General features: G+C 51.8%; 1 protein-coding gene across 1 annotated transcript in view; it reads right to left on the reverse strand.

Annotated features, from left to right (window-relative positions):
- Positions 1-344: 344 nt before the first annotated feature.
- Cdyl2 (chromodomain Y like 2) overlaps positions 345-25,675 on the reverse strand; it is a 158,057-nt gene continuing 132,726 nt past the window's right edge. The window contains exons 3-7 of the mRNA XM_063247699.1: positions 24,961-25,178; positions 16,514-16,686; positions 10,387-10,597; positions 8,603-8,746; positions 345-5,983 (exon numbers count right to left, since the gene is read on the reverse strand). Coding sequence (XP_063103769.1) covers positions 5,825-5,983; positions 8,603-8,746; positions 10,387-10,597; positions 16,514-16,686; positions 24,961-25,178 — 905 coding nt within the window. The 3' untranslated portion in view covers positions 345-5,824. The remainder of the gene's footprint in view (positions 5,984-8,602; positions 8,747-10,386; positions 10,598-16,513; positions 16,687-24,960; positions 25,179-25,675) is intronic.

The raw sequence follows: 25,675 nt of genomic DNA on the forward strand, positions 1-25,675 counted from the left end.
GTGTTACAGAAGGGACTGTACAAATCTATCTCTGGAGGTTCATCCCTAATGAAGAGGGAGGCCCAGGACACAAGACACATGCTGTCAGGGAAGGGTAAATGCGGGTTCAGCCCCAGAAAACTCACACTGCACAGCTGTGGCGCCAGCACCCCTACCCCTGCCCGAGCTGCCTTCTTCAATACCCGAAGCCTCAGGCCAGACCCGGGTGGGGAGCCAGGTGCCAGAGTTTCCGGGAAATCTCAGCTCTCAGCCCCAAGGAGGTCCTGAAACTTCTCTGTTTCAAAACCACAGAACCTGTTCACAGACTTTAGACTCCGGCTGCAAAAGGGGGAAACACGAGCAAATGGAGACGAAGTTTCAACCTTTTTATTGAAAGCAGCTTCTCACAATGTATAAATACTGCATATTAGCACACATGAAAAATACAACTTCTAAGGCACCCAGAAATGTGTTCATACACGTTACAGGACCATTCACAAAGAGAGTGTACAACTTGCTCTAGACAGTCAGCATGTGATAAATCAGAAGGTCATCACCCCTCGGGACTGCACCCCATTTCGGGAAATATTTACAACACGGTGAGGACGGGTCCGCTGTACCTGCTTTGTATCTCTATGAAGTACTCATACTTACAAATGTTCATACTAGTTAAAGACACTCCCAGGATAATCTGGCAAAAGAAAAGAAGTAGCCTAATTTGCAAAGGTCTCCGTGGATTTTGGTGTGTATGCTACACCCGTGACCCAACCCAAACACTCTCAGGGTGGGCTGGGCAAGTTTTTGGTAGCCTGCTTCGTTATAAGAAGTTTGGTAATAAGCCTTACCAATAGAACAGCATTTTCCCAACATCCATCATTTCTCAAGTGGTTAACGGATCGATGATTTCAACATGAATGAGAATGCTGTGTCACCGGCCTGGGAACTGAGGGAAATCTCCCTGCCCATGCCAAACCAGAAATGGAATGGGGTGATGCAAAACTAATTAAGTGGTGGAAATCTGGCAGTGGTGAAGACCTGCTGCTGGGTGTAGACACATCTGCAAAACTCACACCAGAGACTCACATGCAACAGAGGTATCTACACTGTCAGATAAACCCGGAGAATTGCCAGATCGCCACTCTCTATGATATGGATACAAACCTTAGGACTATACAGCAGAACCACCACCTGAGATAGCGAGTTTCAACCTTAGAAACTCCTCTTCAGAGCCTTCTCAATGTGACAAGTCCCTGTGTCCAGCCAAACAGCGGGAGCCCGAGATCGGGGTGGAGGACCAAGCGGTCTCTCTGTGCCGTCCAGCTCGCACGTCTCCATCTGGGCGCAACTGAAATCTATGAAACTCGTGCTTTGTTGGAATAATGGAATTCTTTGGTCCTTGGTTTTATGAAAGGCAATATTTTCACAATCCTGTCAACGTAGACATTGGCAAATGACTTCAAGCTGAGACTAATGACACAGGGACAAATTAAATACTAGATGGAAACCACTACACCTTCTGAACTTCCTAAAGTCAACTCACCGAGCTCTGGCATCAGGCCCAAGGTTGGGTGGGCCAGTGAGGTGAATAAGGTCAGGCCATGGACAACAGAGCTGCAGCCTGACACCAGATCCTGGCTTTCAAAAGGGAAGCTAATCGGCAGAGCTCCATCCTAGGGTTGACAAGATGACCTTATGGACACCTATTAAAGATGGACCAAATGACTTCAGCCATACCAGCACCAGGGCTCAAAATCTGAGGACAAAGATGTTGGTAAGGAAGATCAGATGGTGATACTCAAATGCGGCCACGCAAAAGGAACTTTATTTTTTTTTTAATTAAGGCCAAATTTTAGCTGGTTTTATCAGGTCCCAAATCAAGCCTCACTTGATCTCCTTCCTGCGACTGACTTTTCCACACGGAGACGGTCCTGGATGGATGGACTCAGCTGCTGAGTAAGTTCAGCACCCTGTCTGCTTTTGTCCCGCTAAACTCCAAGTCGGTAGGGCTTGACACACTGGGGGGACACTGAGGACACATGGGGATGCTGATTATGTGACACTGACTTCAGATTGTCGACACAGTAAGACTCATACGTAAACTTTGTTAACATTTCTCAAGGAGCGCTGACCTCAGCCAGACTGGACCTCTCAGGTCACCCACAAGGAACCAGGAGTCCACTACCAGGGTCAGGAGCAGGAAGTGCCATTTGTCCAGAACAGTGAACCAGCAGCCCCCGTCATGACCATGTCTAAACCAGGTGAAGAGGCTCCAGAAAACCTGTCCTCAGGTCAACCTTCTGGCCAAAGACAGTCACCATAGAACTCATGTGGTACCTGCCGCCTTCAGCTCAACCAAACTCTCCAGAATTAGCCACGACTGACCGGCTACACCGAGTCTGTCAACGTGGCTCACGTGGACAAAACAACCCGTATTACCCTTTTATTATTATTTTTGCAACAAGCTTAAGGCTCTGTTCACAAACTCCATCACCTGCCACACTGTGAGAATTTACGGGGAGATCCTACACTACATACATGGTTGCAAGGGTGGAAAAGTTTACTGATCCTAATGGTAAGGCTTATTCACAAATTCAATACGTTTTCTAATGATACTTCAAACTCAATTCCTTCTAGAAAAAACAAAATGGCCCTAACAATATAAGAACAGTAGATTTAAAAAACAGAAAGAATGAAATAAAAACATTGGCACCAAACCAGTATGCTAGATTTTTGAAAGCACAAGTGATATTAATGGGAAAAGATTGCCTAAAACGCATATCCTAACTTACCACAGAAATATAAAAGTTTATAGTTTGAAAATATATACTGTATTAAAGTCTATAAGCATTTCAACCAAAATTTGCATAAAGAACTAAGCAACACGTATCTACAACAAAAATATACATGCAAGACAACCCTCGAAGATGTATCTACAAAGGCAAAGTGTAGATTTTTTAAAGATTTTACAAAACCATTTACAGAGAATAAAATAAAATACTTAAGAAATCTCATTTAGAGTCTTAAATACTGTGTATATTAGTGAATGTCTAGACTAATATATACAACAAATCTAAGTATCTGAACATAGGAACACAGAAGAGGTGTGTTCTGCATTTTAAATATCCACTTAGGAAGATCTGCAGATGTTTCTGTTTGTTTCTCTTTGTTAAAAAAATTTCCACAGAAACTAGATTGGAAAAATCTCATGAATGTGACTAAATTCAAAATTAAAAAAAGTTTACAAACTTTTTAAAAGTTTTTTTGTAAAGGTTTTGAAACTATTCATAGTGGGAAATGCACTTCAGCATTGAGTCAAGGCTATTTTTAAATGTGGCTATTCAGAGATTGAGCTGCATTGTTCAAAGTGTATTGTAATTATTATCTTTCCACCCTCATACTAAACGTCATATGGAGAAAATACCTATTTCATGCTTCCGAGTGACCACCCATACCAAACAAGAATAGTATTTCAAATCAATTCTCTGCTTCCTTCTCAAAGTTACACAATTTCATTTTCAGCAAAGAGTGTGGTGTCTTTGGACGCAACACCTCATTTCTGAGAGGGAAGAGACACAGGGATAGCATCGGTATCATGGTACCACTTCCAAACTCTGAAGAGGCGTGAGCATCTGAACAAAAGTTCTGTAGAAAGCCCGCTGGGAACAGGACTGTTCACTCCAATGGCTTCCCTAGAGGACAGCGGCATAGGTAGGGCTGAGGCGGACAGGAGGGGGTCTGCAGAAGGAGAGGAGCAGACTTCCAGAAGAGCGCTTGACTCAGAAGAGGACCCTCAACTCCCCACCCACAGCTGTTCTGCCAACCCCAAAGGCATTCCAGGATGGGGCTGCCAAGTCCGGTGGTCATTCCTCAAAGACCTGCCCAGACTCTAGGAAGGAGAGCTGTAGGGTAGGGATTTGGGTTGGGGCAGAAAATTAAAGTAGAAAAAGCAGGAAACCTTCCCACAGGTGGAGAGAGAGCACTGGGGTACAAGATCTTAACAACAGCAACAACGAAAAGAACACCTCCCCGAGAATGCTCTGAGCTAACCCTGAACACAACCACAGGTCTGGAATTTTTCATAACAGGCAGATTTGCTGTAAGTTACATGGACTTCACTTACATAGTGTCAAAACGACTGTCCAGAACGTGAAAAATCCAGTGGTTCAGTCTACACGGCAGCAAAGAAACTTCACTGACTTTTGCCTAACTATGGAACTGACTATGCAAACAACCAACACGCAGACTCCTGGAAAACACCTCCTGTGATACCCTGAACCTACAAATGCACAGCATGAACTCTACCGTGAAGATGCTTCACCTGCCTGCCTTAGTCAGCACAGATCCCCAAACTATTCAGGGCTTTGAAATCGAAGGTATTCCCAAAGTTAAGACATTTCTGGTCCTTTCAGCAAGAAACAAAGGTGGATGTCGATCAAAATGAACTTCCAAACATCCTCTTCCATGTCCAGTGAGAATCCAGACACTGTTTCGGTAGATACCGAACATAAAACTATCCTAGACTGAAGTCTGAACAGAAAGCAGGGGGCCACATCTAACGATGGGTCACTCGGGCTTCTGGAGCAGAAGACTCAGATGGTGCAGCCCGCTTAGCACACAGGTTGCTCCCCACTTTCCCGGAAGGCCAAAACCAGCGACCGAGGCGCGCATGGAAGAAATGGTCTCTGAAACCCAAGTGTAGTCATTTGCACAAAGAAAAGCCTCATGGTGGCTACAGGCTACCACAGGAGGCCTCCTGCAGGGCCTGCTCCCACCTGCTCCTGAGGGTCTAGGAGGGGGAACTGGGTCCGTTTTGGGACCATTTAAACTGAGAGCCCTTTATCTCTTTAAAGACAGGGAACGAAGAGAAAAATCCCTCCACGCTGTCTTCCATGGACAAGACTGAGGAACTGGTATTATGTTACTCCAGCTACACAAAGAGGGTCTGACGCAGAGCTGTTCCTTTATCCACAGAAATCCTCTGTTCGCATCTCTCTGAATTTGATTTCTACGTGCTGCATTGCTAGAATGCACCAGACAGCATAAACCTTAAACGGTATTTGGTCCAGGGCAGTATGAAAATAAGATCTGTGTGAACCACACACATCATACTATATAAACAAAAATAAATAAATAAAATAAATCCTACTAAAGCAACAAAAACATTTTCCTAGTAGTTCATGGTTTTCTTTTTTTTTTTTTTTTTGCAAAACTAGCTTTACATATCATATACATAAATTATCAGAATTTCCACTTGCATTGTTTTAAAAATATATATTTAACAAAACATTTCTAAATGTACAATATCTGGGTTTGTAAATCACTCGGTTGGATTTTAAGACCAAGCCCTAACAGTCACACAGACTGCATCAGAGAGGGGACAGAAGCCAGGTCCACGCCGTGGCTCGCTCGGGGGTCTGTGCTTTGGCTAGGATGGATCATTTTCTACACTCGACCAGAGCGAACCACGCCGGCCTTGTCTCCAATCAGAGGCACTGTGTAGACACAGCCTGAGTCGGAAGGCTGGGGAGAGCGGAGCGGGCTCCCCTTCCTGGACCATGGTGCTGCATTCCAGCAAGTGGGAGGGACAGCAGGACCTGGCGAGGCCCTGGCGAGGGAGGCAGAGCCCTTGAGGGCTCTGTGGGGCGGGACGTGGGGGAGGCCAAGTGTGCTGCATTTCCCACCATCACACAAAATCAAACCAATGAGGAACAACCAAAGGACACGAGGAGATGGACACAACCCCAGGTGCGCAGGGACACCAGGAAGAACTCCTTGGCCGGGCAGACGCTGGGCTGTGACGGCCAGAACTCAGGCCGAGGTGCAGTCAGGCGCCCTTGCGTGGGCTTCAGACCTCGTAGATCTTGTCCTGCAGGTAGCTGAACAGGGAATCCAGGCCTTTGGAAGAGCTCCAGAGCTGCTTGAGCATGACACACTCCTTCTCGTTCACGTCCTCCAGCACCGACTTTAGGAAGCTGCGCACCAGGCATTTGGACTCCTCCAACACCTGCAGGGAAACGCACAGGCCTGGTTAGCCCGCCTGGGGACTGTGCACGCAGCCCGCAGGCCACGGGCCACTTTCTGAGGTCAGTGCCGCGGACTTTCCAAGGACTTGTTCCTTTGGCCTGGCCTGCCGGCTGCATATTCTAGCACTACCTGGGGTGGAGTCTGGCTGGGTGCAGCTTGCATCCTCCACCCCGCAAGACGGGGCTTGAGGTTCCCCAACCACAGAGCCTTGTCTCTCACCCACCGGTGAAATAAACCCAGTGCCATCTTCTACGTGTGTCATCAAAAAGTTTGCAAAGCACTGCTTTAAATTCCCCATGCCATGAACGGAATAATTTTCATGATTTTCCAAAGAGTGGCATTAACTCAAGGGTCTTTGGGAACACGGAAGGAGGTAATAAAATGAACTAATGGTTTTCCAAGTATACACCTGGCCTGCCCAACAGCAATGCCCCTTCGAGCCTTGGTAGAACACAGTAATAACTGCAGCAATGAGTAACAGTAATAGTAACAATCATACTATTATCAGAGTAATAATTACACCAATCACAGAAATAATAATCATAGCAATGAATAATAATAATCCCCGCAATCACAGTAATCGCCATAATAAAGAATTTCAGCAACCATAGATATAATAACTTTAGTAACAGGCAAGAACAATCTTCTTCAGGGTGTTAAGCGGCAGTCACAGGGGTAAGGGTAGCAGTCATCACCACAGAAAATAATCGTATGCTCACATTGATACTGACTGCAGTAATGAGCAGTAACAATCACAGTATTGCGCAGTAACAGCAGTGATAGTAGTTATGACAATCCCACTGCAATCACTACTGACCATCAGCTGCCCAACAAGTGCTTCTAAGTTCTTTCACTTCCTCCTCTTACACTAGAAGTCCGTCCTTCGGACCCTCCATCACACACAAAGGACCCTCAGGGGGTGACATGCCCCGGGATGCCCCATGCTGGCACATCAGTGAGATGCAGGCCTGGCCCATCCTCGAAACAGAGGTGCAGTGGTAAGTGAGGCCTTTAAACAGCCTCCCGCTGTCCTCCAAGGTCCTCAGCTGAGGTCAAGGCTTAGTTCACAGTACTTTCAAACAGAAACGAAATCAAAGGGAGTGCTCCAGTGCTGGGGATTGGCAGAAGCCTGATCCCCAGAGAGAGCCGGAGGGGAGGCTGGTGCCCTGGGAATGGGCAGGAAGGCCTCTCTCCCCTCCCCTCCTGGAGTGGAGCCCTTCCTCGGGAACCACCCAGAGCTCCTGGGTTTTCCCGGGCTGTCTCTGACAGCAGGCCTCTCCTAAGAGGGAGTCCCCTCAAGTGTCCTTCCAGTACCTGCTCCCCCTGCAGCCCAGGCCACCCCCACCTTCCTCCTAGGCCTCCCTGCCCAACTTGTGCCCGGTGCCAGCTGGCACGGGCGGCTACCTGAGCTCACCAGGGCGCCCTGGCTCCTGCCCACAGCTTGCTGTATCCTCCACTTGGGTTTCTGCCTGTCCTTCTGGAAAGCTGACCTGGGCTGATGGATCACACATATTTGCCCAAGATTGTGGGGTTTCCTGGGATGTAGGATTTTCCAGGAAGAAGCGGTCATGCTGATCATGGGAAGAGGGAAAGGAAATCCATTTGGATCCCCAAGGGGTGTGGCTGTCACCCTGCTAGGACTCAGCTTCCAGGGAGTGGGGCGGGCACCCAGCAGGTAAGTGGCTGACTTGGCCAATCAGGAGTATACCCAGGTGGGTGCGGGCTGGAGGAGGAAGGCAGTGATGGGTCAGGCCCTACCAGCCCAGCCCATGGCCCCTTGGTTAGGATCCGCAGAGCTGGGGTCTGCAACGCAGCTCTGCAGCGAGCCCTTGGCTCCCGCACCAGCTTTTCCTCCCCTTCCCACAGGACATTTCCCTCCTGTGCTCAGGGGACAGTCAGGAGATAAAATCGACACTTAATTAGAAACTGGCGCCTCTGCAGAGGAGGTATTCATCTATTTTTCAATGCATCTTCAGAGTCGAACAGTGATCCTCAGACGTGCCAAGCCCTCAGTGGGCAGAAGAAATGACCTACAAAGGCGTGTGACCTGGTCTGGTCACGTCTAGGCCGGTTCCACCCTCGTCTTTTATTTGCCCAAGCTTCTCATTTCTTTGAGCAAAATAAAGGACAGGAAACGGGGAGCAGGGAGAGAGATCCTTTGGGAACGGAAAGAGGACTGAGAGATGGAGAGGGTAGGGAGAGGGCAAGGGACAGAAAAAGAGCGGATGTGTTAGGCACAGGGAGAACTCGCCCCGCGAAGAATGCAGTCATTACACACTGTGAGCACGCACTGATAAAATCAAACCATGCACACGCATGGGAAGACGGAGATGTGTGGTATTTCGTGTGTGCTCTGGGCTTTCCCTGAAAGCAGCACAGGATACCCCGGGTTGGGAGGCTCCCGCCCAGGCGGGGAAGGAGAACAGCCAGGAATGCTGAGCCTGCGTGCGCACTGGGAGCGGCGTCTGTGACCCCGCAGAGCCTCTCACCTACCCCCGGCACGACCTCTCCCACATCAGCTGGTCCCTGGGAGCCTGGCTGTCCTCATCTGTGAGATGGGTCTGCGGGAAGGACCGGCTCAGGACAGACAGGAACTCACCACGGCACTGCACGACGCCATCTCCTTGACCCGCAGCATGACCTCCTGGCTGAACGTGGTGGGCCAGAAGACCTGGGACACCAGGCCCCTGCTGCATGCCTCCTGGGCCGTGAGCTTCCGCCCGCAGAACAGCATCTCGTTGGCCTGAAACAGCAAAGGTGAGGAGGTGCTGAGAGTGGCGTCTCCCGGGGGAGAGCTGGGCTAGCTGGGCACAGCTGTCCCGCTCCCCAAGGCAGGGTGCGCAGCCTGGGTGGGAGACACTGTGTGTGCAAGGCACACACACGCTTGTATGGGTTCACTTTTCCAAGCAGACACCACTGCTGTCGTTCCAGGCTTAAAAGAAGTCACACATGTGCAGTGGCTTTGTCTGCCTAATGCTGTTCCCACTTTGGTGGCAGAGAAAGAGTGGGCGGACCCGAGGGTGGACACCAGCCTGTGCCAGGGCCCCGGACTGACTTCGGTCCTGGGATGATCTAGGCTACAAAACAAGGCTCTCCTGAGAGGTTCCCACCGCAACGCACAGGTGATGGGGGGGAAATGAAGAGAGAGACAGACAGAGAAAGAAAAACAGAGAGAAGAGACAGAGAAGCAAGAGAAAGCAAGCTTCCTGAACCCTGATTTTCCCCAAGTTCTGAATTTTTCAGTTAGAGAACAATTAAGTTCATTTTTAAAATGATTTGTTTTTTTAATTAAGCTTCGAAGGCTGAGGCAGGAGAATCACAAACTTGAGTCCAGCCTGGGCAACTTAGCAAGGTCCTTTCTCAAAATAAAAAAATGAAACAGGGGTGGAGTCAGGGTGAAGGCCCGCAGGACGTAATGAATGAATGAACCCAGTTAAAGCCTTTCTCTTGTAGGCAACACAATTATACCAAGGAACACTGCACCGCCCAGCAGCCCAGGGCGGGGCACAGCGCTGAAGGGCGGGCGGCAAGCACCCCACTCAGGTTCTCCTCAGTGGCTGCTTCTCCCCACCCCACAAAGGGCTCCCTACGGTTCACAGCTGCTGCACACTGCATCACAAGTGTCCCCCAGGCCTGAGTGTTAACGCTTAGTACCCAGCTTGGTGCCCACAGGAGGGGGCGGGGCCTTAAGAGGTGCAGGTTTTTAGGTCTCTGGAGGTCTGATCTCAAAGAGGATTAAGGACTGTGGTCTCCTACCCTCGATCTGCTGTACCTTTCACTTCCTGGCCCCCATGAGGCGAGCAGTTTTCTTTAGCACATACGTCATGAGGTGCTGCCTTGCTAAGGCCCAGAAGCAGCAGAGACCTCCACAGTCGTAAGCTAACATAACCTTTCCTCAAGTGTTTCGTTCTAGTGACACAAAGCTGACTAAGACACACCATCTGGGGGAACTGTGGAAAAGCTTCCAGGCACAGGCAAAGCTGGCGGCAGAACCAGCCTCCCCTGCAGGTGGGTGTGGCCATGCAATGGCGTTGCAGCCAATGTTCGAGTCCAAAAGGCCTGGCCCACAGACACCGCCTGGGCGGTCCTGTGGGAGCTCTCTTCTCCCTTCCAGCTGGGAGGGAAGGTCGGTCTGCCAGACAGAAGATGCCTGGCCAGCACGGGTGAACCCAAGCATGCAGACTCCTGAGGACTGCAGGGTGCCGGTCAGATCAGACAGCTCACTCCGGGACCACCTTACTGGACAGAGGGAGGAATGAATGGATGTCATGTGTCAGCGCCTGGCGTGTGCTAGGTGTCCAATCCTGTGCTAACCCAGGACAGGATCCAAAAGCACGCATCTCAGAGCAGGAATCTTTCCAGGAGAAAAGGGAGGAGGCTTACCAGCGCCACGCCCAGGATCTGGGGGAAGGTGTAGGAGGAGCAGCCAGCCGGAGTGAGGCGGATGGTGGCATAGGGCGTCTGAAACCAGGCCTTCTCGCTGGCCCACACGATGTCACAGAGGGGCAGGATGGAAGCGCCGAGGCCCAGGGCTGGCCCATTGATGGCCACCACGATGGGCTTCTTAAACTGGATGAAGGCCTTCACGAAGTCCCTGGAGGAGACAGAAGGGCCTGTAACAGGTGACCTCAACTTGCTGAGCCCCACTGGCACGCCCATCCCGATTCTCCCAGGTGCTGTGATGCATGTTCCAGCAGTCACAGATGAGCCGGGGACAGCTAGGGACTTCATTCCTGGACACAGAGCCACCAGACTGCCAGATCCTCAGAGGAGACTGACAGTTCTTACGTGTCCCAGCTGGCTCTGTGCATTTGTGATGTCCTAGCATGGCTCCCATCTCTGTCCCGACTCTTAACAGCCATGAGTTGAGAAGGCCATCATCTGGATACCCTAGATACTGACAAAGTTGTCTATGGGGAAGTCAAGTGGACCTAGACCACTTCTAGACCAGAAATAGTAAGAGAAAGAGGATTTCCAAGAGAGACGCATTCCAGCTCAGAGAGAATGTTCCAGCATCCCTGGCCCAAGGCAGAATAGGGGTATGATTTCCTCCTTCTTAGAGGAATTCCATGTTTGGATCAGTGATCACTTTGGGTGATGGGGAAGAAGAAATTCAAGTGTCAGATGATGAACGCAGGTGACTTCAATGCTGACGCGGTCTGACTCTGAATTCTCTACAGGGACATCAGTGTCGCCAAGGGTGGTCGGTCTCCAGTGCTGGTGAGCGTCTGTGTGTCAGGATGACTTTGATGAAAACGGGAACAATGCTGGGCTCCCTGTAGCCTTACGCGTGTAGATCCCTGACTACAGGGTGGAGTGACATTGTCTCTCTTCCCCCTGCCCTGGGAAGGCTACAACACACATCTTTGCTCATGCAGCACAGCCACCACAGTGACCTCTACTTCCCTACCTTGGAAGGCTTTCTGCCTTTCCCCTGGCTGCTGTATGAGATCTATAAAATTTTAATATCACCTGCTCGGATTCAAGATGCCTAGGAAAGTCAAGTCAGCATCCTTCATTACTCTCAGAGGGAAGATTGAAAGCTACCAAGAATTTATAAGGATAAACCCAGATGACCTCGGCCTGCCTTGGCCTGCGTTTCCAGGCTTCCCTGACAGCTCTCTGAGCCCTGTGCACTGTGATGAGCTAACAGGTCTCCGAGAGTCTGAGGAGACAGCACCGACCCAATTGCCCTGCTAATGTCTTGATTGCTTTTGAAGCCTTTCTCCCTTTAGCTCCTCATGGACACCCACAGGTCTGCTTGGGGCTCTGCCTAGCTTCCATCAGTTCTGGAATTAGGTCAGCAAACACCTCTTGAAAAACACAAGGGTCTCCCAGGAGTGTGGCAAGCCCTGGAAAGGCGTGTCAGCGGTGAGCCAGCTCTTCACCAAACCCACCTTCCCTTCTGTCCTCTCTGAGGCCACATTTCCCAGCCTGTGTTACAGCTGTGTGGCCAACTCACCAAGTTCTGCCCAATAGAATGTTCCCAGAAACTGTGCCACTTCCGGGGACATATGACCCCCTGCCACGCGCTTGTCCAAGACCAGTGGCTTAGAGGGACCTGGTGGTCTGGGAGGACAGTGGAGGAGCCACAGGATGGAAGAGTCTGGGTGCCCGAGTCACCACTCGGAGGAATCTGCTTTAGGTTTACAAATCTGAGCAGTAAAATCCTCTCACAATTGAGCCAATCGTATACACATACACACACACACACACACACACACACACACACAACACACACAATTTGGAGACTGTTATAGCACCTAATACTTTACTAACACAAATGTCAAGCTGATTCACTCATTTTCAGCTGATACTGTTCCTCCTGCTAAGTCTTACAAAACTGTGGCCATCACGGTAATATACTGGCATTGAAGTTACTGTAAGAAGGCTTCTGTATTTTCTGCTAAGTCAGAGGCATCTTAAGACCTGCAGAAGTCATCACAGAGGGACACAGCATTGATCCAGGCTTGAGCTAAGACACTGCTTGAGATGATGGGGTGGGCGTGGCCCTTTCGATGACCCTCAAAAGACCCTGATTCCAAGAGGGGATCTGGGACCCACGATGATCCGAGGCAGGTCTCCCACTGATCACCCCCTAACCTCGGGGTCAGGTTTTAGGTTAGGTTACTCCTTGTTTTGCACCAATGCAACCTTGAGTCTGTGGGAATAGGGGGCTTCTTTAAGGGACCCTTAGAAGCCAGCTGTGGGGGGTGATTTTCATTAGACATCCCATTCCCAGAGAATCTATCCAGTTCCACAATCAGGGATCTCAGACTTGGGAAGGACCAGCCAGTTTGTCCTCCTGGCAGTGAATCCCCCCATCATCTCACTCTCAGTAACAGGGTCCAAGGTTACCCAGACAGCCTCCTGCTCTGGGTCTCCCAGGAGCAGCCCTCACCCCCTCTAGAGCCTTCTGCATTGGTCCCCCAGGGTCCCACTCTGTGGCTTCCAACCTGAGCTCCGAGCAAGGGCAGCAGGGGCCCCGAGGAAGGTGACACGGCCCCAGCACGCACAACTCCGGCCCCCTCCCAGCTCCTCCTGTTCGTCCCAACCTGCCTCCCGCTCCCTTCATCTCGAGTGTGGGGCTAAGACCACCTTCCCATCCTTGTTCTCTCGCCTCAGGTGGCAGATCTCTAGCACAAGCCCCAGGGATGGAGGAGCCAAACAGCAAACAGGATATTGCATTACAGACCTTCAGCTCGGATATCTGATCTGACAGGGCTGGGAGCCCGGCGCCGTGTTCCCCAGCACCCAGGGCCATCAGGCCGGCTCAGCCTTTGGGGCTCCCTCCGCCTTGCCCCAAGCTTCCACCCAACCACCCTGCTAGGCTGCTCTGATGCGGTTAGGCAGGAGGCTCTCAGAGGCCCTGCGCGCAGCCGTTCGCCCACACTACTGTCCTGAGTATCACACTAACGCCATCAGCTCACCTAGAGCAGTTTCAGGTGAGGGAAGCCTTTCTTTCAGGATGGGCCCTGGACAGCAGCTTCTGCGGAATGGGTCAGCTCTGAAAACCGTAAGACAATTCTCTGCCAAGTGCAAGGCTATGATGTCATGAACACGAAAGGGCAGGCCCCGAGGAAACACTGCAGAGCTGGAGAGCCCGAGACGCCTCCTCTGCCCTGAGGGGCCCCGTGTGGCCACTGTCTGCACCTCCTGCTCCGCTGCCCTCCCTCAGTCCTCCTTCCCGCTTTCTTCTCCTTATAACCAATCACCTTTTCCCTCTCGTGTCCAAACAGCTCTTTCCTGCCCTCTCCTCGCACGCTTCCCCCAGCAGCACAAACTCCTAGCTGACACCAGGCAGGCGCTCTCTGCGCTGGCTGCACATCAGAACCACGAGGGACACTTCGGAGCACAGATGTGCTGCCCCAACCCAGACGGCCCTCTCAGCGGTGCCACCTCCCACAGGCGTCTCTGTGCTACTGCAGCTGGAAACAGCGGCCCAGGGGACATCCCTGCCAGCCCATAAATCAGTGATTTCCGCTCTCTTTGAAACCTGGGGAAGATGCCCCTCTGCCTTCACGCCCTCTGCTCTGCCTAAGGTGCAGCTGCCCACCGAGCTGGCCACGGTCTGACCCCGCTGCCTGGCTCTCCCTGGAGGTAGAGATAAAGCCTTCAGTGGCTCCTCACACGGGGCCCCCCTTTGGGGCTCCCTGGTTTACTCCACTGGAGAAGGCGGAAGCCATTGGGGCGTCCCAGGTTTCAGCCAAGTCTCCATTCCAGCTTTGCTGAGCTCACCTTCTCCTCCCCGCCCACCTCTGACCTTTCTTTCTCCCTTGATTCGGTTCCCAAGACTCCAGAGGGACACACCTGATGCTCTCGTGACCCCAACGGTTAGAAGCTAAAGGGGGTGAAAGCTAACACGGATAAGCTGGGGGTCAGTGGGGCTCTGGCTGGCTGTGAAAAGCTGCAGGAATGAACCAGGCTGGGGGTCCAGGTCCCATGTCCAGTGATCCAGCTGCAGGGTCTCATTCCTGCACGCCCTGGCACTGCCTGGTGTCCCATGCTGGACACGTCTTATCACTGCCCACCCACCACGGACTGAGGGCATCACCTTCCTGCGGCTGTCAGACTTCACCCGATAGCAGACCCCACCCAGAAGATGCCAACAGTACCCACCAGGAGTGGCCCTTTGGGGGGCCAGGACTAAGGTCACAATGGACTCTGTCTGAGCGGTGAGCCCAGGGTGCTGGGGCTTCCTGAGTTGCTAACACTTCCCTCTGGGGTGCGGTGGTTCCCAGGATAGCTGTCACATCGGCCACAGACACAGTGGCTGAAACCAACAGAAGCTTATTCTCCCCTAAGTCCAAAGTCCAGGCAGTGAAGCTGGCTCCTTGGGGGATCCAGGAAAGACTGGATGCTCCAGGGAGAGCTCCAGGCTCTCCCCAGCTCCTGCTGGTTGTTACCAGCCACCCAGGTGCTCCTCACTAGGCAGCTGCCACCCTCCGGTTCCTGCTGGTCCACCATGTCACCTTCTCCTGGCTCTGCATCCCCTCTCCTCTGTACGGGCTGCTCCTTCTGGGTCTGCAGCCCACTCTAACCCAGCATGATCTCATCTCGGAATTTTAAACTTAACTGCATCCATCGCACTCCTTTCTCCAAATAAGGTCACATTTTTTATGGGTTCCAGAGATTAGGATGTGGCCGCATCTTTTGGGATGCCGCAGGAAGTTTCCACGCTGGTGAACCATGTACGTGTGTGAGGAATGGAAACCAGCGGTTCTGTCAAAGGGGCCTGCCTGGGACCTGGAAACCCAGACGAAGACCAGAAATTTATAAACGAGATAAGCAAGTTTCCCATGCTTCGTCGAGATAGGCACTCAGTCCTTCAGTTTGGATTCCGATGGCCCCATAAACAAGGAGGGGAGACTACTGGGGACCCTGCTTCTCCCCTTGACTCCTGAGAAGCCACAGAAAACACAACCTAGACCAGGCAGACAGCAAACTGCTGCAGACCAGGTGGGCTGCCCCTGGGGCCAGTGTAAACCCAGGCTTCCTTGCAGTGATAGCGGCCGGGCTCCTCCTGCTCCTCCAGGAAGCACCCTGGCTTGCCCTGAAAAGGGACCAGAATCCTACACACAAGTGTCCTAATGTCACCTCTTGGACACCTGCGATCCTCAAAGCCTCTGTTGACATGTAGAGACCAGTCTGTGTAGAGACCAGTCTGTGGGAGACCAGTCTGTGCCACTCAGCAGTAAAGACTGGAGTCCCAGAAAACCTGGGCATGCAACCTGGGTCGGCTTGACCCCACAGGGAGTAAGTTTCTTCTCACGAGGCCAGGGAGTGACTGAACTGGGACGCCTGCCGGTCTCCCTAAGCTAGGTACAGCAGGGAGTGTATTCATCCTGCTTGAGGTGGATGCAGAGTGACAGCTTCCAACCAGCTGATCCCGGGCTGGAAATCACCCTCGCTCACTTGTAATATATTTATGAAAAATGGAGAAGTAATCGCCCTGTGTCCCAAAAGAAACACTGATTGTCATCACTGAATGTCACCTCTAGGACACTCAATTCTGCCCCAAAGGCAGAAGACAGGGGCCAGTATTCCCACCTCATGGAGTCTGAAAATGTACAGCCACCCCCACCCCCGACATCACCACCACTGCCGCGTCAGATTAGACCCAGGGCAGAAATGTCAGGACCCCTGAGATCTCCACCCCACCCCAGGCAGAGGCAGGAGTAAGGTACGTCATACAAGGCATCACCGCATCCAGCCCTTAATAGGAAAAAAAATCTATTTCTGATTGAAAGAATCACAGCGAGAACTAACACAGAGAGCAAAGCATCACTGACTTTGGGGTTGTCAGTAAGATACTAGAAGCTAGATTTAAAATCCAAATTTTAAACCAACAGCCTGTAATTTTTAGAAAGAAGGATGTCCCAAACATTGCACGGGACACACATATGCTAAAGATAGCATTATTTTGGCATTTGATGCCAGATGTGACTGAGCAGCCTGGGTGTTGCCTTTGCTGAATTCAGGGATCCCAGGCAGGACCTGGGCGCCTCACCTGATGGCCTCCGCGATCCGAGTGCTCTCCTTTCGCCGGTCGCTGGACAAGCGGCCAATCAGGTAGGAGTAGTCCAGGCCGCTGCAGAACACACTGCCCACGGCGCTGAGTAGAAGCAGCTTGCTGTCGTCTGTGGCCGCGTTGCACAGCGCCCGTCGCACCTCCTTCATGATCTGCAGGCAGAGATCAGTACGAGGGATGTCAGCGACCACTGGCAAGCCAGCCGGGGGTGGCCTCGGTGGGGAGAGGTGGGCAGACCTCCTCCTGCCTCAGCCAGAGGCCTCCTCCAAACCCAAGCCCACAGCCAGATCAAAGACAGAAGCACATGAAACCAAAGCTGTCCGGCTCCATCCCTAAAGCCAGCAGAGATAACAGGAGGCCACTGGCTCAGACCCAGAGCCTGGCTGGGACTCGGTCAATCCCTGTACATCTCTGCAAATCCCCTTCTGGCATCTGCTTGCGGAGCCCTTTACAGGCCGTGGGAAAACAGTCCTGAGCACAGCCTTCTCCAGATGGCTCAGCTCACTTCTCTCCCGCTCGCTCACTCTTCACGCAGCCCAGACCCTCGCGTGGCTTGCAATGGCCCACAGGAAGAGGCTTCGATACCCGAGCCGGACCTGGCTGCAAAACCTGACTGGTGTTAGAAGCCTCTGGTCCAAATTCTGGCCCGCTGCTCCCCAGCTCTAGGACCTGGGACACACTGGTCACACTTGGTTTGAAGGATCACAGCACCCACTTTCAAAAACTTTGAAGAAGAATAAATAAAAGGAAAGAGAATGCTGTGTCCAGCCACAGGCCCACATTCCTGGCAGATGCAATGGACTCTAGGTAAGAGGCATTCCATCCCTTCTCTCTGTGCTACTGAGGAGGGTATTTTACCTGGCTCCTCCTGCTAGATTATCGTAGCAATACAAGAAAGATGCATCTCCCATTCCCCACCATATTCTTGGAGACTAACACAGTCCCTGGCATACAACAGACACTCAGCAATTGCGTGTTCCATTGGTCTTTTTCCTCTCTTTCCCCCTCCCCCCGTCTCCCTCTCTCTGTCCCCTCATCCCCTAACTCAGAACCTGGGCTGTTTTCTCACACCCAAAAGCCTTCAAAGCCTGCAAGGCTGCCTCGCAAAGCACTTGGTTCTTGGGTTTAAAGCCCTCCACAGAGCAGCACACTCCTTACAAGAGCAGCTGGGTGTGCGGTGCACAGGGCCAAGCAGACCCCTCTGGGTCTTCGAGCCTGTGGAGATTCTGATGGAGCCTGGATCTGAAGCCTACTAGAACCTCAGGGTCTGGCGAACCAACCCCTGCAGCTTCCCGCTCTGACTCCTGCCCCCTGGACTCCTGCAGGGGGCGCCGCTCATCCTGCCCGCACAGCTGGTCTCAGGCGCCTGGGCATTCAGGCTGACCCACAGCTGCGGTGGGGCCAGGCTGCTGCACCAGCACAGGCCATGAAGGAGGGAGGTCTGTGCCGTGACCCTCAATCCCACGCAGCAGTGTGGCCCCGGAACCACCTGTTCTCCAGGTTCAGCCAGGACGAGCTGCACCAGTGTTTTATCTCTGTGGGAGGAAAACTCTCCCTCGAGAATTCAAAACTCCAAGCCTCTCTGTACTTGGATTTGAACTCCTGAGTTCCACTGCCACCTACAAGAGGAATCTCCAGGGTAAAAAATTAACATGGAAATTGGACGTGGGCTGCGGCTATCCCGGAGGTGTCTCGTGGAAAGGAATATAAAAAGACTCTGGGGAGAACTGCCCCTGAGACCGCGTGAGAAGTACACAAGGGCACAAACTCCCGTCGGAGGAGAGCTCCAAGGAAAAGCTACAAAACACGGAGGAAACACAAGTCTGCATGCTCGGCACACGGGATTACACGGCAGCTTTAAGCACTGCTGGTCTAAAAGAGCCTGTAACACGAAAACATTTCAGATAAGGAGAGGAGTCATATGAACAACAGAGAAAGAACAGGAGAGTGGGGGAAATACATTTAAGGGGAACTTCTTCTAAGGAAAAACACAATCACGGATACCCACACATTAAATGGTGCCAAAGAGAGAATAAATGAACTGAAAGACCAGCACAGACTGCCCTGAACCAAGAACACAGGAACAGGTGGCAAAGAGGGGCGAGGGGTAAAGACAAGCCCGACGGGAAGGGTTAAGCAGCTGCCGAGGTTCACAGAAGAGGAGGCAGCGTCCAGGGAGACGAGAGGACGAGAGTGCGGGGTGCAGGGCTGCAGGGCTGCAGAGGCCTCGGGGATCCTCCTTTCTGGTGTCTCCGGGCCCCTGCAGCTGGGCTCGGGGCCCCGCCCTCCACCTTCCAAGGCTGGCAGCATCCAGGAGTCTTCGCATTTTGCATCTCACACACCAGGGCCTCCACCTTCCTCTTCCACACCCCAGCACTCTGTCGTGACCTGGGGCCCATCTAGAGAGGCTTGGATACTCGTTTCCTCCTGAGGGCACTCACGAGCACCTTCTGCAGCCTGCGTTCCTGCCAGCTAGCCTAACACAGTCATAGGTTCTGGCCATCGGGGCATGGACTCGCTGCTGGCACCTGATGGGGAAAACCCACTTCCGCGACACGACGACTTCTGGTTTTGGAGCTGCCATTTAACCTGTGTACAGGGAGCACAACCACCAGCAGATGGATACCGGGTGAAGAATGCGATGCGAGGTATACGTAATATAATGAAGTATGTATTATACAATTCAGCGCTAAGACGTACGTTACACAAGTCAGCTGTACAAAGAACAAAACATGTCACATACAGGCAAGTGAAGGGAACTGAAGATGATGTTAAGCAAAATAAACCAGACTGAGAGATTCTGACTATATCATGCATACTCCAAATCAGTGAACTCTAAAAGAGATGACCCAACAGCAGAAGGGAGCTTATCATCAGACAAGAGGAAGGGAGCGAGGAGGACGAATGGGAGGCCCGTGGGGAGGAACACGATCAAAATGCTAAGCACTCTGAAACGCGGTATTCTGTAAAACTAATGGGCACTAATAAAAATACGCATTTAAAAATAAACAAGTGAAAGTAAATAAATATGCCCAGAGACAAAAGAAGGATTTCCTAGGAAGTACAAGCACTTGGCTGAAGGGGTAATTTCAAATAGCAAAACTAAATAGCAGAAGGCAGTAACAGGGTATAATTTTCAGGCTGCTGAGAAAAATTCTTCACCCAGCTAAACTATCGCCCAAGCACATTCAGGACAAGAAGTTGACCACTCTTAGCTCCTCACAAAAATAAGCAAAAGGACTGCGCTTCAAGAAGAAAACTGGTGTGCAAAAAACAGACAGCAAAAACCTTGAAGAATGTTGTTGTAAGTCAGAGTAAGAACTGACCATAAAACTCAGGGAACCCGATGGCTGGTGAGAAGGCGGAGCTGCCGCAGCAGGCCAAGATACCAGTGTGGGAGCGGTGGTGGAGAGGGGATGGCTACGCTCATCTTGAAAATTAGGAAGCACGCCTGGCGGGTAATATGAAGAAGCCTCAGTCACGCAACCAAATTAGGGAAGCAGAAAAGGTATGGAAGGCCGCGGCACTAAGAAACAAGGTTTGGGTCTCACCCGGACAGAGTTTAGAGTCTCAGGGGGAGACTGTGCAGACAGACTTTGGAGAAATCATTAGGTACCGTCACAGGGCTTGGGGGAGCTGCACAGAAAGCACTGTTTTTTAAATCATGCTTTCAAAAGAACCCACATGTGTTACAGCACCTAGAACAGCACGGGTTGCATCAGGTAATCACCACCTAATAGTGTACTCCAAAGAAGGTCTTGTGACGTAGGGACAGGCATGCCAATCTCACAGGTGACGCAATGCAGATTCAGGACGTAAAGAAAGCTGCCCAAGGCCACCCCAACAGGACCACAATCCCAGCGTCAGCACCCAAACCCCTTCGCTTTCTATGGCTCCGTCCTGTAGGATGACTCAGCGGGAAAGGCAGGGCCCGATGTCAGTGAACCGAGGCACTCTGGGTCCCAGCCCTGCTGGAAGAGGGGAGGAACACATTCCTCACTAGGAGGGTTTAAACCACAAATGTTCATTTCAAACATCAGAAATGCCACGAGGCCACTGTCTTGTGGGTCTTTTAATCCTTGTGCCTACAGAAATAGACACATTCTCAGCTATTTATGAACTGTTTCTCGGAAAAGCCTGCAAAGAGATGAGCTGATTCCACGGGAGACTCAGAGAGGGGCCTCCCTGTCCTAGGCCACACCTCATGGTCAATTAGTAAAAATAAGGCTGGGCAAAATATCTGCATCATCCGGAATTAAAATCCGTGTCTCACGGACACACGGGAAGTACGTACTACATCCTTTCTTTGCTTAAGAAGAAAAATGAAGCCAGGTATGGTGATGCCTGCCTGTAATCCCAGCACTGAGGGAAGCTGGGGCGCAGAATCACAAGTTTAAGGCCACTCTGGACAACTGCGCAAGATCCTGCCTGTCTCGAAATAAAAAACACTGGGGATACAGCTCTGGGCAAAGGCGCCGTCTCCAAACCTCAGTACCAAACAGATCAATGCATAAAAAATACTAAAAATGATTTAAAACTGCAAGAAGTTATGGCTACTGAGCACCTTTCCCTTTCCCCTCTACTGCTGAGAATTCAGTTTGGACAGGTGGCTGAACTTCCGCCCTTTCCTGAAAGACTCCAGTTTCTATAATGTAACTGCAGCGTTTCCACCAAGATGCTCCAAAATTACGCAGCGCTCTTCCGCCTTCTTACACAGAGCACACGGCGTGCACTCCAGGGCCCCTGCTGGCCCGCAGCACACCAGTCCCCGGTGCCGTGCACGGTGAGGTCCCCAAGGCATCCTGTGCATTTACTGTCGAGCTCTGCACTTCCTAACTCACCGCACCTGCAGCTTCATTTGCTGGAGAGAACCTGCTTCCCCTGCGAGACGTCTGGCTTCAGACCTGCCAGGGTAGACCGACCTGTATACAAGAAGCAGGTCCCTCTCTGCTCTGTGATCAGTCACTCCAGGCTCATCTCAAAAGCAACCACCTTCAGGAGGGATTTCCCCAAAAGTCCCCAGCTGGATGTGGGGACTTCTCCTGACACCCTAATACCGCACATTCAGCTTATGGGGAATCTGAGAAGTCCCTCCATGCCCTGTACAACGTGCATAGCCTCACCTGATCTGCCTCCTGCCTGCTGGAGACCCCGTGTGGCAGGCGCCCCTGAGGTGGGCCCCACTGACACCCTGTCTGCTACTCACACCCTTCTGAAACCACCCAACTGTGAGTGAGAGCTGGACCTCGTGACTCATATTTAACCTGCACAGGACACCACAGCCACCCACAGGATGGCACTTTCAAGAGGAGGGTGGGTTACAAAATGACTCGAGCCTCTTTTTACATGCTCTCACTCTGACGGAAGCCAGCTGCCATGTCACTGGTAACCCTGAAGCACGTGTGGCAGGGCACAGATGTCTCTGGTCGGTGAGGACCAAGGCCACCAACATCCGCGGTATGGATGTGGGCCCTCCTTCCAGCAGCCAAGCCTCTGGTGGTCTCACAGCTCAAGTGGCACCCAGACTGTAACTGAGCCAGAGATATCAGCTGAGCCCACCCCAACTTCTGACCCACAGACTGCGCAATAAGAAGTCCTTGTTTGCAGGTGCTAAATTTAGCACAATTTGTTAGGTAGCAATCAATAATTAATATAATCCTTTAAGAGCTAAAATAAAGGGGCTGGGGATTTAGCTCCACAGCATAAGCGCTTGCCTTGCAAGCAGTTAGTCGTGATCCCTGGTACCGATAAAAACGAAAAAGACAAAAAAAAAGAGCTAAAATAATACTTTGCTCATCTGTAAACCCTTGGTTCAGAACTTGCTGGGTTTTTAAAAAATATTACTGAATTGAGGATGACATCAGCCAGTTTCCTGTTGCCCTGACAAACTACCTAACACCCACAGCCTAAAAGAGGAAGATTTACTTTGACTAATGGTTTAAGAGGGTTCAGTCCAGGATCAACTGGGTCCAGCGTAAAACCATGGTGGAAAGACCTGGCCAAGGAGAGGGGCTCAACCCATAAGCAGAGTGAGAAGGGAGGAGCCAGGGTCACGAACACAGCTTCCCAGGCCATGCCCACTCTGAACCACCTCTGACAAGATCCCAGTTCCTAACAGCATGCTTAGCTTCAAATGATTCATGGATTGATCCACCGATGAATATATTGCCCCCATGACGCAATCAATTACCTTCCCAAAGCCTCATGGTCTGAGCACACGAGGCTTTCAGGGCACATTTTAGATATGAACTGTGACAGAGAGAATACATATCTTTAATTACTTAAAAGGCTTATGGTTCGATGAGAAAGGGAACCAGACATTTAATAAAACAACAAATACATGTATAGTAACAACTGTGACTGGTTCAAGAGGGAGGAGCCTAGTGCCAGGGAAGCCCATGGGAGAGGGCATGACCTCAGGATATTGAGGGAAGATTTCTACAGGGATAATGAACATGCTGAGACCTGCAGAAAGAGTAGGTGTCTGTGAAGCAAGGAGGCAGAAAGGCTGTTCCAAGCAGAGGGGTGAGCATGTGCAAAGGTCCTGTGACAGGTACAGCAAGAAAACAAGCTTCTGGAGTGCACAGAAGAGAGTGTTGATGCAAGATATAAGTCAGACTTCACCATGCTTGCAGGCCCCACTGACGGCTCTGCTTATTAACCAGAGTGATCAACATGTTTGACGTGTGTGTGTGCGTGTTTTGTGTGTGTGTACATGTGCAAGGGTGGTGTGTTCAGACTGTCTTTCCCACACATCATTCTGCCTGCTTTGTGGACAGTGGATTCCAATGCGGGCAGCATGGAAGTGGACACACTTACAAGCAGGATACTACCATGGTCCTGGAAAAATGGCCTAGTAGTTGCAACTCTCGTGATTATGACAGAAATGGAAGTAAAGAGAAAGCAGTCAACAATGGCGTGACCAGGGTCGGATGACAAGAGGGCTGTGACAGGGACCCCACATGGCCGCCCACTGCCCACAGAAGGTGGGGTCCTCTCCCAGCAGTGCCGTGGACAAGCCTTCAATTGGGAGGACCATGCAGGGTCCTGTTTGTCCATTTCCTCCTTCTCTGCCATATTCCAGACAAGAGAAATCACAACACACGCGCCGGCCTCAGAACCCAGCTAACACTTCCAGGGACGAGTGAATTTTTGCCTAAGTGGCCAATTCAACCAATGATGCAGGGATAACCAGAAACTCAGCTGTGACCCGGAAAGTGGTTCCCTTCCAGTTTCTACCCTAATAAGCAAGGCTGGTGTGCTGGTGGCCATTAAACGGCCTCTGTTTCATCTTAACGACAACGAGGGCATTTATTACTGCCATGTCCCGGCCTCTGTGCATGCACTGGCTCTGATCTCACAGAGAGACTGTAACTTCTGCAACCAAGGCAGCTCAGAAAAGCAAAGGAACTTCCCACGGGAAGACCAAGTGGTGAGTGGTGCAAGCAGGAGCATTTGCACCAGGGCCTCCCAGCCTTCAAAGTCTGCGTTCCTCCTCTAACACCGCCTCTGCATTTCACCAGAATTTTTCTTTTAGGGCTACTTTACCCACAGAGTCAACGCACTCTGGTGAAGACAGCTGAAATTACAGGATTGATAGCTTTTTCCCTTTCCTTCCCATCCTGTAGCCGGCCGCCGCTGATTAGGAACAGAATCCCTAATTAACCGTGCCCACGGCTCAGCGGGTGAGGACCTGGACACCCGGGATCAGCCGAGCACAACACAGCTTGACAGATGAGTGGAAAACAGCTAACACACAAAGCAGCTCTCGAGAGAGCGCAAGCCGGGAGACGTCACCTTTATTCAAGCTGCGGAAGGAAAATGCTGCACCTTTTTAAAGCACGCTTTTAAAAAGTAGTGAAGTAGAAAAAAAGCAGCGGCGGACTCATGTGGATGTGTCACAGGGAGCTTAAAATAGCACGATTCCAGGTGTGTGAACACGTGAAGAGGCGCCTGTGGGCAGAGCTGTGCTCTGGGGTCCCTGGAATCCCACACACAGGTCTACAGGGCAGAGAAGCCTGCTGCTCCACTGGAGGTGCAGAGGGGAGCCCCTGGGAACCCCACGCTTACAGGAGAGGCAACCAGTAGCCAGCAGCCCCACAGACTCAAAGACTCAACTCTCGGCATCTCCCTCACGACTTGTTAATCACACCAGCCCACGTCCCACAGGAGAACCTTTGCGTGTGCAAATCACAGGATGAGACACTGAGTCCCACGTCAAGGATTCGTCACCCCCAGTCCTCCACTTCCCAGGTCTCCCTGAGTGTACAGATCCCCCAGGCAATGCCAGCCCGACCTATGGGCTCTGAGCTGGGTCACTCCGCTGCCCCGACTGCGTCCCCCACGACCCCATGACCCTCGGTGTTTCACTGCTATCATGGAAGGAGTGAAGGGACAGGGAGAGAGGTCTGGGGTCCACTGCTCACCTCGGGCGTCAGCGCGTTGTTGTCCGAGGTCTGGCTGGACAGCAGGATGTGTGTGAAACCCTCTTCCTTTCGCACCACGATGTCCCGAAACCGACAGTTGCTTTCGTTCTGGCGGACGCTGTACCGGAGCCTCTTATCAAAGACATAGTCCTTCTCGGCCTCCAGCTTCCTCTTCACGGAGCTGTGCAGGTTCAGGCCCCCGTTGGTCAGAGCAGAGCCTTCAAAGGTAGATAAGCAAAGTGAGAAATGGACCCAGGCCAGGGTCCTGCCTGAAGACAACCAGAGGGGGGAGGTACAAGCAGGACTGGGCCTGTGAGGTCTCTGCTGCGGGAGGCAGGCTGATCAAGAGCCTAGGACATAAACACGGCTTCTCCTAAGTCAGAAGAGCACCTGGCGGGCTCTCCACAAAGGGCCAGGCTATGCGGTCCCAACCCTCCTTCCCCGGTCCAACACGATGGCCTGTGAGCCGGGCACTATTCCTGGATTCTTGGCAGCAGGGAATCCCTGAGCCCTGGAGGAGCAGCCCTGCCCACTGGTGGATGCGTGTGACAAAGTCACAGGCTCTATCTGACTTGTGTTCCGTGCTGAGCACATCCTGAAACACTTGGTGAGTGTGATCTCCTTCCACATCAGCTGGGTGCTGAGACCCCAGTGCTTTCTCAGGGACTAGATGTCCCAAGCTTAGGGAGGTGAGAACCAGGCAGGCAGGTCTGCC

This window comes from Cavia porcellus, unplaced genomic scaffold (genome assembly GCF_034190915.1).
Source record: "Cavia porcellus strain 051 isolate PalLab524CR breed Dunkin Hartley unplaced genomic scaffold, mCavPor4.1 scaffold_4, whole genome shotgun sequence".
NCBI lineage: Eukaryota > Metazoa > Chordata > Mammalia > Rodentia > Caviidae > Cavia > Cavia porcellus.